Source organism: Perissodus microlepis, chromosome 13 (genome assembly GCF_051167445.1).
Source record: "Perissodus microlepis isolate ML-2025 ecotype Zambia chromosome 13, ASM5116744v1, whole genome shotgun sequence".
Lineage (NCBI taxonomy): Eukaryota > Metazoa > Chordata > Actinopteri > Cichliformes > Cichlidae > Perissodus > Perissodus microlepis.
Window position 1 is genome coordinate 25,467,546 of NC_140473.1, and position 17,511 is coordinate 25,485,056.

The following is a 17,511-nucleotide window of genomic DNA, read 5'->3' on the forward strand; positions in this document are numbered from 1 at the left end:
CTATGCTGCTGGGAAATCGTAGGGTTTTTTAGCACCTCGTCATGGGACATGAAGCATTCCCAGCTGGTCCCTGTGCCCCCGTTTATTATAAAAGAAAATGATCAGGAGCAATCTGAGAGACAGGTAGACTTGCCTTCCAAACTCCCCAGATTTCTATCCAGTTGGGCTTCCACAAGATATGCCAGAACAACCCTGATCTATAGAAGCTCCACGCTGTAACCCACAAGACCCAACAGATCCGCTGCCAGTGTCCCAGTGCCAGACACCACAAGACACAGATCCTGGTCCATCCCCTAACAAGTCAAAGCTGTTTTGGTGCCACGAGGAGGACCCACACGATACTACGTAGATTATTTTAATGTTTTGGCTGATAAGTTTTTTTTCTTTTTTGTTTTGTTGTTTTAGCCCAAGAGTCTAGCTTATCCTGAGATTTGTCAGCTTATATAAAAGAATTGACATGTTTTTAATTCTGTAGGTTTTGCTTCATTTTCAGTGGAAAATATCAGGACTTGTCTTATCTGAAGACATTTTAATATTTTCATCTGCTACAGTTGGTGAGATGTTTTTGGCAAAACTACTGTACTTTTTTTTTTAAAAAGACTGCTCACATTTTTATGTTTGACTGCTTGGAAGTAATGCAAAGATCTCATCGAACTTGAAATGAATATTACTAGTTATATAATGAATATTACTTTATAACCACAATAATTTAGACACTTGGGTTTTTATGCATCTAACAAAGGTTAATTGATATTAGCCTTAGCATTCATGTGGCTTTTTAAGTTTTAAGTTTGATTTGTTTGGGTGAACCAAAATCTAAAATCTGGGACCATCCTCTTTCACCTTACACACAGTGGTTTGGTTTGGTACATATTTTAAATGGAACGGGTTTAACTAATCTTTTCTTCCTGTGTAGTGTAGATATAGACCTAAAGATCTTTGTTTCATCAGTTCTGTAACATTCCTGTAATCTGTCGCAGTCTTACACTATATGTTTCAGCGCCTTTGTCATGGATTTCCTTTGCTTTGTCACAGTTTTCTGTTTTGTTCTTATTTTGTGTACAGTAAGTCTTCCTGTCTCGTCTCTCCTCTCCGTCTTCCTTTCTCTCTCATCAGGAGGTTTTCTCCCTTCTCTCTCATCTGAGAAGCTGCCTTCTCTTTCATTCCAATCTTCAGTGGAGAGACGATGCTCTTGCTCCAAATCCTTTCATTTGGAGGATTACTAAAGTGTGGCTTGATATCAGAGTGGAGGGAGGAGTGGGGAAGCCGTGGGAGGAGGAGGGAGGGGAGAATCACAATCCAAAAGTATCACAACATTTTCACACAGCGGTGTAACGATAGCTTGAGTCATGATTCGGTTTCATATACAATAGATTACACTGGATTACAATAGAATTTGAATGTTTTCTTTTCTCTGTGGCATTCAGCTTATATAAATAAGAGAAACTTTGTATGCAAAACTTTAAAAAACTGCATAACAATGATCTCCATAATGAGGTGGCATGTTTTAAAATGTAAAGATCCCTACAGGCCTGTAGTATTACAAAGCCTCTATAAACATGGGTTTGGATTCTTGATGTTTCTCTTCAACACTGAATGTTCATATTAGACCAAATAAGCAACATTCAAGTTGAAAACAACTTAAAGCATTTTTTGGTTTATTAGAATTATGTGGGTATGTTTAGATTAATTTTGATTGGTGGTGACCAAAAAAGTCCTCAGATTTTCAGTAACAGTATGCAATATCACCTTTTGTGCCATGTGTTTATGCAGGACCTCATCACTTATAGGTACAAAGCTGAGAAAAGCAACATTTTCTACTTTGCATGTGTGTAAAGTTTTTTGGAGTTTTTTGTTTTTTTAGTTTTTTGGTCATTTAAGCAACATTCACATGTTTTGTTTTGTTTTTTTAAACGCATTGTAAAAAATCTGTGTATATTTATCTTTGTATATCGGTAAGACTTCAATGATTGGTTGGTCACTCTAGCCACGAGCATCATTAAAATCAGATTTTGTGTCTAGTTGTTTGTGTTTACCTTTGTTGCTTCCACCTGTCCCCACTAGAGGGAGGCCCAAGCTCACTGGAGCAGCTCTGGGGGTCCCCAGCAGCCAGCCCCCCCCTCTCCACGCTCCACAGCCCCAGAGCAGGTGCCCATGTCTGGGCCTGTCTGGCCCTTCACCCCCTTATCTGATTAATACTACTAATCCTGGAGGTGTTCCTGCCTGCCAGAGAGGCGGGCCACCAGACTGGCCACTGTCTTGCTCAGGGCAGCCAGGCCGTAAGGCATGGTTGTGGGTTGTACTTTGCCAACATGACCCCTTGGAGCTAAGGGGATGTTTGAGCTCCAGCTTAGTTTTCTTTTTCTGTCTACATCATATAATAAAACTAGATAGCATATTTAAATAATCCCAAATATTGTCCTTTTTTGTATTTTCTATATATTCCAATAATTCTAATAAGTCCCTTAATATGGCTTCTTTATTGTTCCCAGCCATTTCCCTGGATCATCACTACTACAATGACAAACTCCAGTTCTGTGAAGGTAAGTTTTCCAGCAGTTTCCAAAGAGTGATTGTCACAATTGTGTGTTTCTTTGAGCTCTGGTCATCTCGTCATTAGATGACCATCCTTCAGAAATCCCTGCAATACTCAGTCAGCTGTCCTGTTTTCCTCTTTTCGCTCTCTCCCATCCTCTCTTCCCTCACACTCGCCCTGCTTTTCACCCAGTGGTGGAATACAAACACCCTTATCAGGAGACGAACACTCATCCCCCTGCCCTCTTCTCCCTCCCCTCGCTCTCCTGCCCCCTCCTGCACTCACCCTCCACATTCTCATTTGCATGCATCTGTTCTTCCCTCTTCTTCCCACTTATTCTTAATAGAGAAGCCCCACTCCTTAATGGTTCGTTTCTATAAAGATGAAAAGAGAGGCTGTAAAATACACAGATAGGCAAGTGATTGCACCACATTGGAAACGCCACTCCTTCATTTCCTTTTTTTTCCCCCCACTGAACTTCATGTATACGTGTGGGCAGAAGCACAAATTCAATTAACTGTTTTTTTTTTTTTCATTCTATATGCTTCTTTCCCTCTGTTTAACCACTAGAGATGGAGGGGGGAGAAATGGAGGGCTGGAAAATTAAAATAAGGGGGGCCTTGGTGTGGTACTGGTTGAGATATGTTCTGCTAAATGTGAGCTTGCATTTAGGAGATAACTTGTATAAGAGCACCCGAAGTCCTTGCTTCTCCTCAAGTATCGGTTTGTGTGCTTTGAAGGGACATTTTGCTTTCAGTAGAATATTTTTGCTTTATAAAGTAAAGTGTAAACAACTCACATACCTGCTGGTACTCCATTGGTTGTAACATTAATTCATAGATAAGGAGATATGTCTTTTAAATGTCTCACATTTTTGTTAATAGCTCCAATCAGGGTGACTGTCAATAACAGTCAATTAAACTTGAACTTTATTAAGTACTGTGTGGTGCATGTGTTAGTGTTATTTCGATAATATGATAAAGATGAAAATGATGTATATAATGCTTAAAAAATTGGAAAATATGCAGGTGAGGTGAAGGCAGTGGCGCAAATCACAAGATACATCTATTCATTCATTTTCTTCCACTTATCCAATTCAGTAGTAGCAGTTTTAGTGTTGGGGGCACATATGACTCATGAGATAGAACTGCTCATCTACTAGGTTGGTGATTTCATCGCAGACTCCATATGTTGGAAGCGATTCACAAATTGACCCCAGTGCATCCATCAGAGTGTGAGTGTGTGTGAGTAATGGTTAGAAAGCCTTAATTAAAGGTATAGATTAAAAACACTGAACAGTCCTTTTTCCATTTACTTGTTTAGGTTTAGGAAAAAGTTGAAATACTTCTGCTTCTAGTACATGCTTTGACACTCTGGAAGTTACTAATCATTTAAGAAACTTTTTATTTGCAATCATTAAAAAAATGCATAATGTAGTTCTACAAAAAGCTACTTTCTTTATATATCACAATAAGCATATATTATAACCTAATCAATTATATCATTGTTAAAAGTAAAATGAAAAAATTACCAAAGTTTATTATCAATTTACATTCTTTAATGTATTTTAGGTATTATACAGTGTTACATTTAAGATAAGATGTCATTAGTGCCCTATTTATATAAAATATGCAAAGTAAATCCATAAACGCCTAATTAACCAGTTTTATCATTGGCTATCAAGCCAATCTTTTTCAGGGGCTCTTAAAACCTCTGACTGTTCTTTTCAGTACTGTCATTTCCACCTATGCACTATTGGCTACTTCCTCTTCTGCTCCAATTTCTTAAGTTTACTGGAAGAGAATGGATCAACTCAAAAAGAGAAACTCTTTCAACTAGTGTTTTGGTGGTGAAATAGCACAGCAATGCAGGGACACCATATATTTAGAATAGAAGTATAAATTAAGCTTAAGGCTACATTTTTTTGGCCTGTACAATGAAGCTGCAGGCAATAATAACATGTAAATCTCCACATAGAAAGGCCTCAACTGACTCAGACCAGGACCCTTCTGGCTGAGTGCTAACCATCAAACATCTGCACCACGGTAAATGCTGTAGAACTACTCAAATGTGTCCACATGTTGTACTTTTCTCCCACTAGATTACTTAGCAGAGCAAATAACTCTGTCTTTAGTTCTTTCAGTGCAGTAGATTACAAACTTCCTGAGGTAAGGTCAGCTTTATTGCCAAAGCTTTCAGTAAGGAGTTCCCCATTGCCTCCTCAAACCATATTTGTGGTTGAATCACGTGGAGGTTCATCTCGCTGTCTGCACTCTTAGCAAAGACAATTATGCTACAATCCTGGAAATCTGATGTTTGAAAAGTGGTAAAGGAATTAGAAAATGGATCACACCTAGAGAAAATTGTATACAAACAAAAAAGGGACCAATTAGAAGGAAATAGACTAAACTGACTGTTCAAATGATTGGTTATTGGTGCAACAGATAAACTAATAAGTCATTACTGATTAAACGACTGCCTATGTGATCATTCCCAGTGTTCCCATGTATGTGTTTGGTGTTTTTTAAAAACTTCTCTTCTTTTTTGTACATCTGTAATGTGCAAACATTAATACACGTGTTTAAAAAAAAATCTTAATAGTTATTGGATTTTTCTTTCTGTTTTTGAACTAAGACATTAATTGTTTGTCTTGGAGCAGTGCAGCAACTCTCTCTGCATGCATTCGCAAACACAATCACTGGCATGTGGACCGCCTGCCTCATCTACCTACATCTCCTCAATCCACCTGGCCTTCATTCCTCATGTCGTCTCTTCTCACACTCAGATCTCTATTAACTTTTATCATTTCCGGGTTTTGGGTGCCACATTCTTCTCAATTCCCATGAGTGGCTTTTTAAAAAATGTCCGTGTTAAAAAGTTAAGTCACATGATCTCCCGGCTTTTCTTGTGTTTTTCCTCTGTAGCTCGAGGCTATTCGTGGACTCCCAGGAACCGCCGACCAGAAAAGCTACGCGATTCGCTGAAGGAGTTGGAGGTACCCGCCTCCTCTTTTCAGTAGCCCCCACCACCAACTTCACCACCACCACCACCATCCCTCCTGGATGCCCCCCATCTTCTTCCTCCCTCTGGGGATTTTTGGAGTTTTCCCTTTCCGAAACGGCCGATTGATTAACAAATAGGGGCATTCTCTCTTTTCTCCCTCTCCCTTCACTCTCCCTGTCGTTCCCGTTTGTTCTCCTCTCTCCCTCTTCTCTCTCATCACCTCTCTTTCGGCCGAGCTCTGTCATCGAGGGGGATATTTGAGGGGATCAGGGGGCTGCCTGCAGCCCCCTCATCCCTCCTCTTCCTCCTTCTTCCCCTCGCTCTCCTACCCCCCTCCCTTCTTCCCCTCTGTACTTGTAGCAGTACAGACCTAGCTTTGTTTCCTGGAACCTGTCTGTGGCTGTCACACACACAGATGCACACACACACTTTCCCCACCCATCCACCTCCCTCCTCTCACCCGTAACCATTGTCTGAAACTAGAAACACCCCAGCTCACCTCCACACCCCACCCTCCGCCTCCTTTTCCATCCCTCTCTCCTCCCATCCAATCACCCCAGCTGGGTTTGGAATGTGGCAGGAATGACTGACCTTACACACACACACACACACACACACACACACACACACACACACACACACACACACACACACACACACAGTTGTTACCTGCACCCCTTTCTCAACCCTCTTCCACCTCTTCATGAGCAGGAACTGCTGCAGTGACCTCCTGTGGTGGCAGTTGCCTGGTACTGTGTGCTACCAAGACAATTTATGCATTAGAAAGTTAGTGAATTGTGACTCCAGAAACTTACACAGACATATTTTTTGCTGTTTAATTTCCCACTCTGTCTAAAGCACCTGTCTGGTCTCAGCTCACTTTTGTTGCGTTACTTGGTTCACCTCTGTCTCTTTGTCTTTCTCTCCGTTTGTCCATCGTGCTCATTCAGGAACTGTTGCAGACCAACACCTGCATTCACACCAGATGGAGAAACAAGCACTGCTGCCAGGTATACACCCTCCTAAGCCCAAGACCTACTGTGTGGAAGTAGAGACACACACACATACACTCAGATATGTCTTTGTGGGTGAAGTTTCAAGAGTTTCTCTTTATTATACTACCGCTTACTAGTTCATCTCAAACAATATCAGTATAATTACAACATGGCATTTTTAAAAATCCCTAAGGCTGATTTGCATGTTGCTGATCCTGGTAAAAGCAAGTTTCTAGTTTTTTAAATGTTAGTAATATGTGAATTTGTTTATTGTGTTATCCCTGAGCAGGATCATTTCTTTAACCCCAAGTGGTAACAGAGTAGTGAATCTGAGAGTTAAGCTAATTTCTTTAGAAATTAAACTTGTATTAAAGTATCAGTTTTATTTTGCTAAGATTAACACAGAAAAATCCACAAATTTCTTTAGTATCTAACCTACAAGTCCCTCTTTAGGACTCTCGGTTTATAAAAGAAAAATGATTTCCTTCACTATTTTCTTTCTTTCTTGATATGAGCTGGAAAGACTCACTCTAGACATATTTCTAATATTAAAGCTAATCTAAAGAGTAAACAAATTCAAACTATGCCAGCAATCATAACAAGGATAAATAAACTGTATTTTATTCAAGTTCATTTTCCCAGCTTCTTATGAGCATGAATGGAAGCCAGAAGCTGCTGTTTGGCTTAGTATCATCATCCTTGGGTTGTAGTAGGAGCACGTAGAGCTGCACATCTCCTTTGGAGCCACGCATTTCTTGTCTTCTTTATGTCTTGATTATTGCTAAGTCAAAATCTGGGACATAGTCTCAACATTTAGGAAAATTACCTGGTTTAATTTCAGATGATAAACTTCATACGTGATGTCTTCTACATCACTAGAAGTTCAATTTTCGCTGTTTTATGCAATGCATGCTTCACGTTTCCACATTAAAGTTCTTCCCAAAGTTACCTGTTGGATTTTAATTGTGATGTTACACTTCCTCCTCATAGGTGCACACCTTGTACATTATCTCTGACATTAAATGGGCTTTAAACTCAACAAAGGAGCTGCTCATTGTTGAATGGTGTAATAGAGAGACTAGACTAAATCTCTTTTAGCTGTAGTCATTCTGAGGTTTCTGTTTTTGTGTGTGCTATCCTGCAGGTCATGCTCAGCAGTGGAGTGCTGGTGACCCTGACTGTACAAGGACCTCAGCTCGAACAAGTGTGTATAGACCGTACATTAGTGGGCCGACTGCCAGCCAGCACGGTGACGCATGGTTAGTTGTAGAGGCACACTGACATAATGAATTCTTTACCCCCTAGCACATCATCACAGGACCCTAACTTAAAAAAAACCCTACACTTTGAAGAAAGTGATCCTGGCCCTTACTTATTGACTTTTAGCTTTATAAGCAGACATACTCATATACTTAAGCCCCCTTTAAAATCAGGCTACTTTAATAGACAGACTTTAGGACTGCATTTTTAAAATGTGAAAATTGCAAACATTTGGACTTTTCACTGTATTTTTCCTGTCAAATGGGCCACATCAAGAGAGCCTGAACTTTTTATTTAGTCAGAAGTTGTCCGTTTTAAAAATATCATCCATCGTCTGCCATACTGCACTAAAGAAAGTAAGTAATAAATAAACTGTCACATGACAGGATATCTTTTTACATCTAATATTCCATTAAATAACTGAAAGTTCCTTTTTTTCACCGTAGAAAATGAGTTAAGTAGCTTAATGTTTCCTTTTGTTTGTGTTTTTTGTACGATGGCGCCGTTGTAAAACTAGGATGACTTAAAATAGAGTAATCTGTAACTTTACACATTTTTTTGTGTGTAAGCCCCAGACTTACTGATGTATTGCTGAAATTACACTTCATTTTCTTAAGACTCTCAGGCTCATTAGTTTTATAAATGGTTGGTATATTGAACACTAAATTACACTAAATTAAAGGGGAGCAATTTGGAGAAGTTTCTTTTTTATTATAGCTTAGAAGTGAATAATCTTACTGGTCACATGTGGCTGTCAAACTGAAATGAGTTTGACACTTATTTGTTTTTTAAAGTCCAGTGATTGTAGCTGTATGTTTCAGGCATTTAAAGCAAGTACAGTTTGATGTATGTTATATGCTTTATTGTAAAGGTATAATAAGAAATTTCTTTGCTTGACCAAACGGTATGAAAGATGAGCAGCGTTTGTATTGACTGGAGGTCTTTAGGCTATGTGGAACATGCATTTTACATTAAATTAAAGTGTTTCAATGCTATATATTTGTGGCCCTTAATTAGTGGCCCTGAGTGCTACTGGATTTGACAGCCCTGATCAGCTGGTCCAAGACATTCAGGGAGCCTTTAGTGTACAATTAACATCATAAGACATTTTTGACTGTCGTATTGGTTACTTTGGTGCTGCTGATGTTAATTAGTGCTGTTGCAACCGGCATGCCCATTATAGTTGTAAACAAAGGGCTTTCTGGTGTATTGTTTTTATTTTTGAATTTACTGAAAGAAATTCTGTTTTTTAGGTGATTTAAATATTCCAGAGGTTCATTGAGCTTTAAGCAGATTTACGGACACAAACATCATGCCCGGCTACCTCTCTCTGCCCACAGCAACAAACAAACAAATGTGGACGCATTAGCATTTAAATGTTCAGTTTTATAAAAACCACAATGACGTCTATACCTCGCACTTTCTCTTACAGCGGCGGCACAGACGCCGCGGTTACACCTGCTCACCCCACATGCATCTACCGGCTACCCTTTCCTCGCCACTCTGTCACGCAAACGCTCTCTCGCGCCACACGCGCCAACTCAGACACACATAACAGGTGCCACAGGTGAGCAAGGCGACTCTGCTAGCTAATTGCGGGCAAATCCTTTTGTGCTGTGTGTGTCCAGGGGCCTTCCCTTAAGAGCATCCATCAGTGTTTTTCCCTCCATTGCGCGTTCCTCCAGGGAGTACCGCCCCCCTCGCGCTGCGCTCCCTCGCTCTGCAGACCTGGCAGGAGAGAATAAAGGGCTGTGGACACCGGCCCAAATCTGCTAATTATTTCTTTCTTTCTGTATCAATTATTTGTTCATAACACCGCCCTCCCCACTTCCGCCCGGGGTCTCTAGACACTTGATAAAGCCCCCATAGTACACACACACACGAACACACAAACACACACACACAAATTGGCATACAGACATACACACACTTGTCTCCATATGCATACATTTGCGATTACAGATTTTTCATTTTTTTTTTTTTTTTACCCTCTTATAGACAAACAAATACTTTCTGTGTGTCCACTCACATTTACACACACAGACACACACACAGGTACACACACACTAACTCATCTCCCGCTGCGCTCCATTCAAAGCCTCAGAGGCACTAATTATTAGAGTAATGGTTGTGAGAGGGTGGGTTCCGGGGATTGTGTGTGTGTGTGTGTGTGTGTGTGTGTGTGTGTGTGTGTGTGTGTGTGCGCGTGTGTGTGTGTGCGCGTGTTTTCAGGGTGGTGCAGTAGGTTAGAGGTTCTCACATCTGCCACTTGTTAAATTAGCCTGAGACAATTAGAGTAGAGAGCCTTAGTGGATCACACCATCTAATGCTTACAATGTACAGTTACTAAAACAGTTTACAATTACAGTTTTAATTCCTATATGCGTGTGTCTGTGTGTTTTGGTTTTTCTTGTTGTGTAAGGACATATGTGAGGTCCAAGTGTGTTAGTTTTTTTTTTTTTTATATATCTAAATTACTGCCATGTCAGATAAGTTGAAAACTTACTTAAATTGCTGCTCATATTAATATTTTTTCACCATCAGTTAATGTGAATATTATTTTCTTCATCGTTTTATTTGTTTAATGCATGAAAAGTAAACCATGACTTCCTGCAGCCAGCCTTTTACAGCCCAAAGTGTATGATTTTCTGTCATGTGTTAGACAGGAAATCCTCATATTGTGAGAAACAATATTTGGCATTTTGCTTGACAATTATGAAAATACTTTTCCTTCATTTTCTTTTACTCAAGCAATTAATTGGCTAAATATTGCAGCTGTAGTCGAATCTTAAATTAAACTCTAAGCCGCTGCGTAATGCCAAAGAATTCATTTTCATTGTCTGAACGGGATTGGACAACTTTCTAAATGGAGAGAAAAAAGCTTTTTGGTGTTTGTATGCAAACGAAAATCCCTTTGATTTGCATGGTTTCAGCTAAATGTGAGGTTTGGTACTTAAAGCAACTGCATCCAGGTCTGTTTTTATTTCACAAAGCAACAAAGCACACTCGCGCTCCTTTGTTAAACTTTGCATCCTGAATGCTGGTTACGACAGTGTTCCTACCATGAGCTCTGATTGCATCATAAAGAGCTGCAGATTACAAACATTTTACACCATCAAAGTATTAGCAGCTTCCTTTGGCCGATGGCTGGGCCAAGCTGCGCGTATGCTCCACGATTAAGCATCCTTAAGTGATTTTTTCATAGCCGGTTTCATTTACCACTGTTTAAATGTGCTTTGGTTAAGCCCATTGGCCTCTTATGTCAACATGCTGCTGAGGAGATGGCATTAAATGGATTTAGGGGACTGTGTGTTTGTGTGTGTGTGTGTGTGTGTGTGTGTGTGTGTGTGTGTGTGTGTGTGTGCATTTTGTCTGAGTATGTTTGGTGGGGCCATGTGTTAGCTTTGCCGTATGCTTGTGGGCGTGAATGCATTTCTACATGTGTTACTGAGTGTAGAAATGCATGCATAAACTGTGGTTGCAGGCTTGTCTGTATGAATGTATTTGTAGCTATCCGTGCATTTGTCTAAAATGGTAGATTTGAATGTGTATAAAATGTGTGTGCGTCTGGGGTGTTCACGGGTGGGTCATGAAGGTCTGGTTCTTAATGCCAAATCAGCCACCTGGTCCCAGATTGGGCCACAGCCTGGGTTCACATCCCTTCCTTCATTTGGAAATGAATGGGATTAATCTTAATCCCGTTTATAGACACCCATCGAGATCAATACTAAACTGCATTTAACTCGATTTGTCTATAATCTATTACAAAGACGCTTACTACTGCATTAAATGTTGTTTTGTAAAGCTAAGGCATCGTTAATGGCTGGGTTTTTTTTTTGTTGTTGTTGTTGTTTTGTTTTTTAATGGTTTAAGCCTTGAACCAGTTTTAGTTACGAATGCTTTATAATCCAACTTCAACATGAGGACAACCTGACTCAGTTGACCTGATTTAAAATGCTAGTTTTTCTGCATTTCTCTTCACACGTGAATATTTGCATATTAATTTGAAATTTTCACACAACAGGATAATTTGACGTGTAATCGTACCAATACCCTACGTTTATAAATACACACATACCATGATTAATTGCTGGTTAGATTTCTGAATCTCGGGGTGCAGCCTTACTCGTTCAACTCAAAGCAGCAGATATCCTGCATGTGTAACAACACCCCCACCCTTTCCATTTAATTGGTTTCATAAACAGATTAATTTGAAGGAGAGGGAGGCTTAATTGCTAATCAGCGTTTCCATGCAGCTCCTGAAGAGTTGAACAGGATCAAGTGTGTTCTTCTACCACAAAAAGGCCTTAGAGCTTCCAGTGCGCTGACAGGAGGGGAAGAGATACAGAGGAGGAGGGGATGCAGGAAGGTGGAGATAGGAAACGAGTAGACTAGGTGAAAAGGAAAGAGTAGGAAGGAAGAATAATTGACGGGATGTGAGACAGATGCTCAAAACTAATGGAAACCGATGAAGGGTGATAAGCTGCATTAAGGTGTAAAGGAGAGCATAATGTTTAGAAAGGATCTCCAGGACGCTGTGCAGGTTGCAGAGTTAACAGTGTGGATAACAGGATAGGCCTGGATATTTTCCACATAAAAAGCCCAGTCTTTATTACTTAATGTGTCCAGCTGTCAGTGATTATGATGAATATTAATGAAGCTATTGCAGACTTTGTAGATTTACAATCAGAAAAACTTGATGAATCATAACATGCAGATTTGCTACTAAATTATTCCACATTTTTCTCATGTGTTTACAAGTAAAAGCTGTAATTGTGCTCTAATAATATGGTTCTCCTCAATTACATATAGTTGTGGTGGTTTTTTTTGTTCTGCTTTGAATGATGACATTTCGTGTGACGATGTCTTTGCCAGCGGTGCTGAGCGATAGGCTGATTCTGCTGTCCTTCCTGGAGCAGAGCCAAGTGGCGGCAGTCTACCTGAACAAAAAGAGCCAGAACTCCCCAGAGACTGGCAGGCGAACAGACAAACTCTCACCCTCTGAAATCAAGGTATAGTAGAACGCATTGATGGAGAAATGTGTGTGCTTAAGCATGTGTGTCTTTAGGTTGATGATTGCAAAAAGAGAGGGAGAAGTGTTTAAAAAATCAAAATAAAACAGAGGCCAAAAAGAAAAAGTGCACTCAATGTAGCCAGCTGCTTGGGAAACACTTCCAGAGTGTTTTCTTGGATCAGTTTCACATTCGGTAGGGTACTTTTTCTTGTTGAGATTAAGTAAAACAGTTACATGTCCTTTCAGTGGACACCGGAGAGGAAATGCCATTAAAAATAACTATGAAAATGCTGCTAGGAAAGAAAAAAAACATGTTGAAGCTCAGTCAGAACCTGCTGGTTTGTTATTGACCTTCTCCCTGTGACAGCTAGATAAATTACCAACTCTGGCTTGGAAAGTCCACTAAGAATAGTTTCCTCCAGTCTGGTCTCAATCTATATGGACGGTGGCATGATTTTTTGTAATCTGTAGACCATCACTATGGATTTTGACAAAGATGTGAAAATGAAATCTTATTTAAATGGCTGTAAATAATAAACCATTAATCCAATATTTTTCTCATCACATTTTCTTAAATATGAGGTTGAACGCTCGGCCTTGTGGCAAAATGTGAAGAGGTTACAAAAAAAGAAATCTGTTCATGATCGCGAACACAAATTATTTCATTTTTGTGAAATTAGAATGAATTTGAATGTAATGCATTTCAGTGGGAAGTATGTTTCATGTCTTTTGCATGTATTTTATCCAGACTGTAACCTGTGTCACCCTGCAACTAATAAAATGTTTATTAATAAGATGTAATAAGATGTTTCTGTAAACCTAACTAAGAAGTTTATAAAACATAAACATATATCCTGAACCTAACAAAAAACCTCTTACTACCTAAACCTAACACAGTTTCTAATGATAATTAATAAGGCAATTAGAGTAAAGCAGTTGAAGTCCCATGTAGGCCTCCAACTGTAGTCTGTGATGTAAACGATGAAATGATTCACACCACCACCAACTGCTCTTTTCATGCTTTAAAAGAGGAAAATATTCCATTTGTACACATGACATGAATCAGCACATATGAGACCAGTCAAACGGAAAAATTGTTTTCAGAGACACACTTCAAGAAAATGAGGGTGGGAAATGGATTAAAAGTCATAAATATTTCTCCAACTGGTTCAGTTTAGTATTACATCAATACAATATACATTATCATGAGAATGTAGCCTTTATAGCTCACATGTTCCCAGCTTGACTCTGGCTCTGCGACTTCCCTGTTCCTGTCTGTTAATCTCCATTCAGGTGTGTATTGGGCTCCCTCTGATCTGAAGGTGTTTTTTTTTTTTTAGCTGTTAGTAATATGCTTGATTATGTGCAGGCCGGTTCTTCCCACAAAACAAAACTACACTCTGTCCTCCTTTGCTAGCTGGCTAACCGCTAACCCTGGCATTATCACATTACTGCCAGGCCCTTTTGTTAAGGGCTGTGTGTGTGTGTGGGGGTGTGTGTGTGTCAGTGTGTGTAAAAGCAATCGTTGCTGCTGTGCGTCTGTCTCCAGAAGCACAGTCCTGATAAGACACCCCCCCGCATCACCCCCACCACTCCATATTGTACATCCAACACACCTCTGTCAATGCATGTGCACATACATGCATGCAACCTGCGACCAGTACACACATGTGTACACATATGCCCAGCTGCCCATCCCCTACAACACACACGCACACGCGTACACGCCGCCCTGGTCCAGTGGGCTAAGCTGGAGAAGGGAGAGTAGGGGGCGTGGGGGGGGGGGGCTAAACTAATCCGGCCCACAGAAAGTGGTTTTTGATTATTGCTGACCAGCAAACGCCAGCAGAAAAAAAAACCTAGAAGAGCGAAGAGATGGGTAGGGATGGAGGGGACATACGGGGGGGGTAGAGATAGAGTGTGTTATTAACCCAGTGATTTTCAGATTTTATTTTTTCTTTTCCATTTCTAATCTGTCAGTGATCTCCCGTTCAGCTGTTTGGAGCAACTCTTTGTTCCCTTTATCATCGGATGTAGCTCCATCATTTTCAGGCGTATTCTGTGTCCAAAGCAAATTTCCCCCCCGAGGGGGCAAGGAGGGCAGACATGGACCACTGACTCTAAAATCTGCTCCACTCATACAGTACAGCTTGTCGATTTACTAATTTCTGCATGTTCTGGGACTTTTAGACCATTTTCTTTTGTTGAGACATGTTTTTAGTAATTGATTTTCTAAAGACATATTCCCAAATTCCTGCTGATGCCCTTTTAGGGGGATTTTGATGTTACAACTGCTCTTTTCCTAGGTTTCAAACATTTATTTTGGCACAAACCGCTCATTGATCTATTACTGATCTAATTAATCTGGATTTCTTTTTAACCTCTTCATGTGCACTTTTTTGTTTCGTCCTTCACTCATTCATTAATTCATGCTTGTATTTTATTCCTCAATTCTCATTTCCCCGAAGCTATAGTGCATGACAGCAGCTTTCACCTCACTTGCCTTTCTTAACCCTCTCTCCAAACCCAAACAATCAGCTTTTTTTTAATTCGTTATCACCATTTATTCCTCTCTCTTTTGCCTCCTTCACCTCTGTCCTCCCTCTACCTATCAGGTTTTAGCCATTTTTCTGCAGAGTGACAGAGGTCATGGATGTGTGTGTGTCTCTTAATGTGTGCGCATTAGCCATTGACTCTGGTTCCTTGTGTTAGTGAGTATGGCTGAAGATAAAGAATATATGAAAGGTTTGTATGAATATGGGGCTGTGTGTGTGTGCCTGCACTTTGTGTGTCTATCCAAGAGTGTTTGTTTACTTTATAAATCAATGATTGTATACATACATGCACATATTTATGTATGTGTGTCTATTTGTGTGTCTGTGTGAATGTGTGTAACCCGCCCACCCCCCAAGCGCCACGAGAGCTCATTACTGTGCGTCTCTTTGTTGTGGCCTGTAGAGCGTGGCGGACCTTCCCAAAAAATATGCACATCACTAAAACAACAAGCCCGACAGAACAAAACGCACACAGACATTAATAATGGAAGATGAAAAAACAACCTTAGACATCAACAAAAACAGGATGGGGGAAGGACAGCAGAGGCACCAGGGGCTCCAGCCGTGAAAGTGTCAGAGCCCTCGGGTTTTAAAACAGGCCAGGATGGTGAATCCAAATGAGCGAAACACTGAGATACTCTCATATCTTTCCCATTCTTCATAAAATATGTTCTAACTCCAAGAATCTCTGTCTTCCTACTATTTTAATTGCCCATTTTCACTGTTTTGTATTTTTGTGTCCAGGTGGTATGTGTGGAGTTGGGCGGGTGTGGTCGTAGGCTCCACAGACATGTAGGTCTCAACAGTGTCCAGGATGTGGCGCTCTGCTGGTGGAACCAGGACGAGTCCAGTGAGGAGCTATGGCCCTGGACTCCCACAGATACACACAGGAATAACCTTGTCCTAATCAGCTGCTCACCTGCTGAAGGCCTGAAGGTACACACACACACAGAGCATAGCACATGTATACTTATGATGGCTACATTAAACACAGGGGAAATGAGTAATTTCCAACTGTGCATTTCCTAGTACAACTTGTCAAAATTCTATGATAAAGCTTTAGTCAAACCGCTCAAAACGTTAAACCTCTTGTTTGGATTTTAAGACCTTAATAAAGGTTCCAATGAACACCACTTGTAAGCAGTCGAACAAACCCTGTATTCATTAAAACAAAGGAAAAGGTTGTGGAATGAAAACTATGAAAGACAATTACCTACAGGGAAACCAGAGCGGTAATGGTCTTTGCTCATTCCAACATTTTACTGGTTTGGAGAGGGTTAATGAATTGGTCTTGGATGCTTTTGGGGTTACAGCGGGTATATCAGACTTATGTGTGAATACATTTGCAGAAAATGATTACTCCCATCGTTTTCTTGGGAAGAAAGCTCCTACTCCCTGTGGAGCAATTCAAGCATCTTAAGTGATGACTGAGGTTGACATGGCTGGTGGATTTGAGCAGTGACATCACTCACAATCCACCTCACCTACAGGGCATTTAGCTGGTTTCTTCTGACCTGGAGTCACAGTTTTATTCTGAGTTCCTCCTGACAGAACAAGCTCCTGATGCTATATCTAAAGCTGTGTGTGCTTTTATATGCTGTCTCATCTTTCAGTCACTGCCCACAGCACATGACCCTATGTAAGGGTGGGAACAACCAGAAAATCTACACTTTCACCTTCTCTCTCAGCTCTCTTCACTGCAATAGATTGGTGCAGCAGCCACACTGCTGCAGACAATCCATATTTCAGTCTCCTGCTATAGAGTCTTGCTATAGTTGTCCAACATATTGGGTCTGATACAATCACTGGTCATGAGCGTGACATGTATATCGCACAACTGGTTGCGATATATGTTGCAAACGGTGCTGAGAAAAACATTGTTTTTATTGCTTTGGTCGCTAACAGATTGCAGCGGCTTCCTGTGCTTTGCTTTGCTTTGGATACCGACATATGTGCAAACATTTGCTGACTTCTTGGAAAGGGCGATGCAAACCAAAAAATGTTTGCAATGCCAAGACAATACTTTTACTTTGAAGGCAGATGGTTTGTGTGACAGTTTCACTGCCTATCAGAGAGTAAACAAGTGGTTGTAGACAAAGCAGAGTCTTCCATGCAAACCACAGGCAAATGCAGCAATAGCAACCAAAG

General features: G+C 40.4%; 1 protein-coding gene across 4 annotated transcripts in view; it reads left to right on the plus strand.

The window, feature by feature from the left end:
• Positions 1-17,511, plus strand: part of wdpcp (WD repeat containing planar cell polarity effector) — an 89,626-nt gene that overhangs the window by 27,809 nt on the left and 44,306 nt on the right. For all 4 annotated transcript variants that reach the window (XM_084948415.1, XM_084948417.1, XM_084948414.1 and 1 more), the window contains exons 4-9: positions 2,493-2,543; positions 5,461-5,531; positions 6,490-6,549; positions 7,679-7,793; positions 12,670-12,806; positions 16,108-16,299. In XM_084948415.1, the coding sequence (XP_084804541.1) occupies positions 2,493-2,543; positions 5,461-5,531; positions 6,490-6,549; positions 7,679-7,793; positions 12,670-12,806; positions 16,108-16,299 (626 nt within the window). The remainder of the gene's footprint in view (positions 1-2,492; positions 2,544-5,460; positions 5,532-6,489; positions 6,550-7,678; positions 7,794-12,669; positions 12,807-16,107; positions 16,300-17,511) is intronic.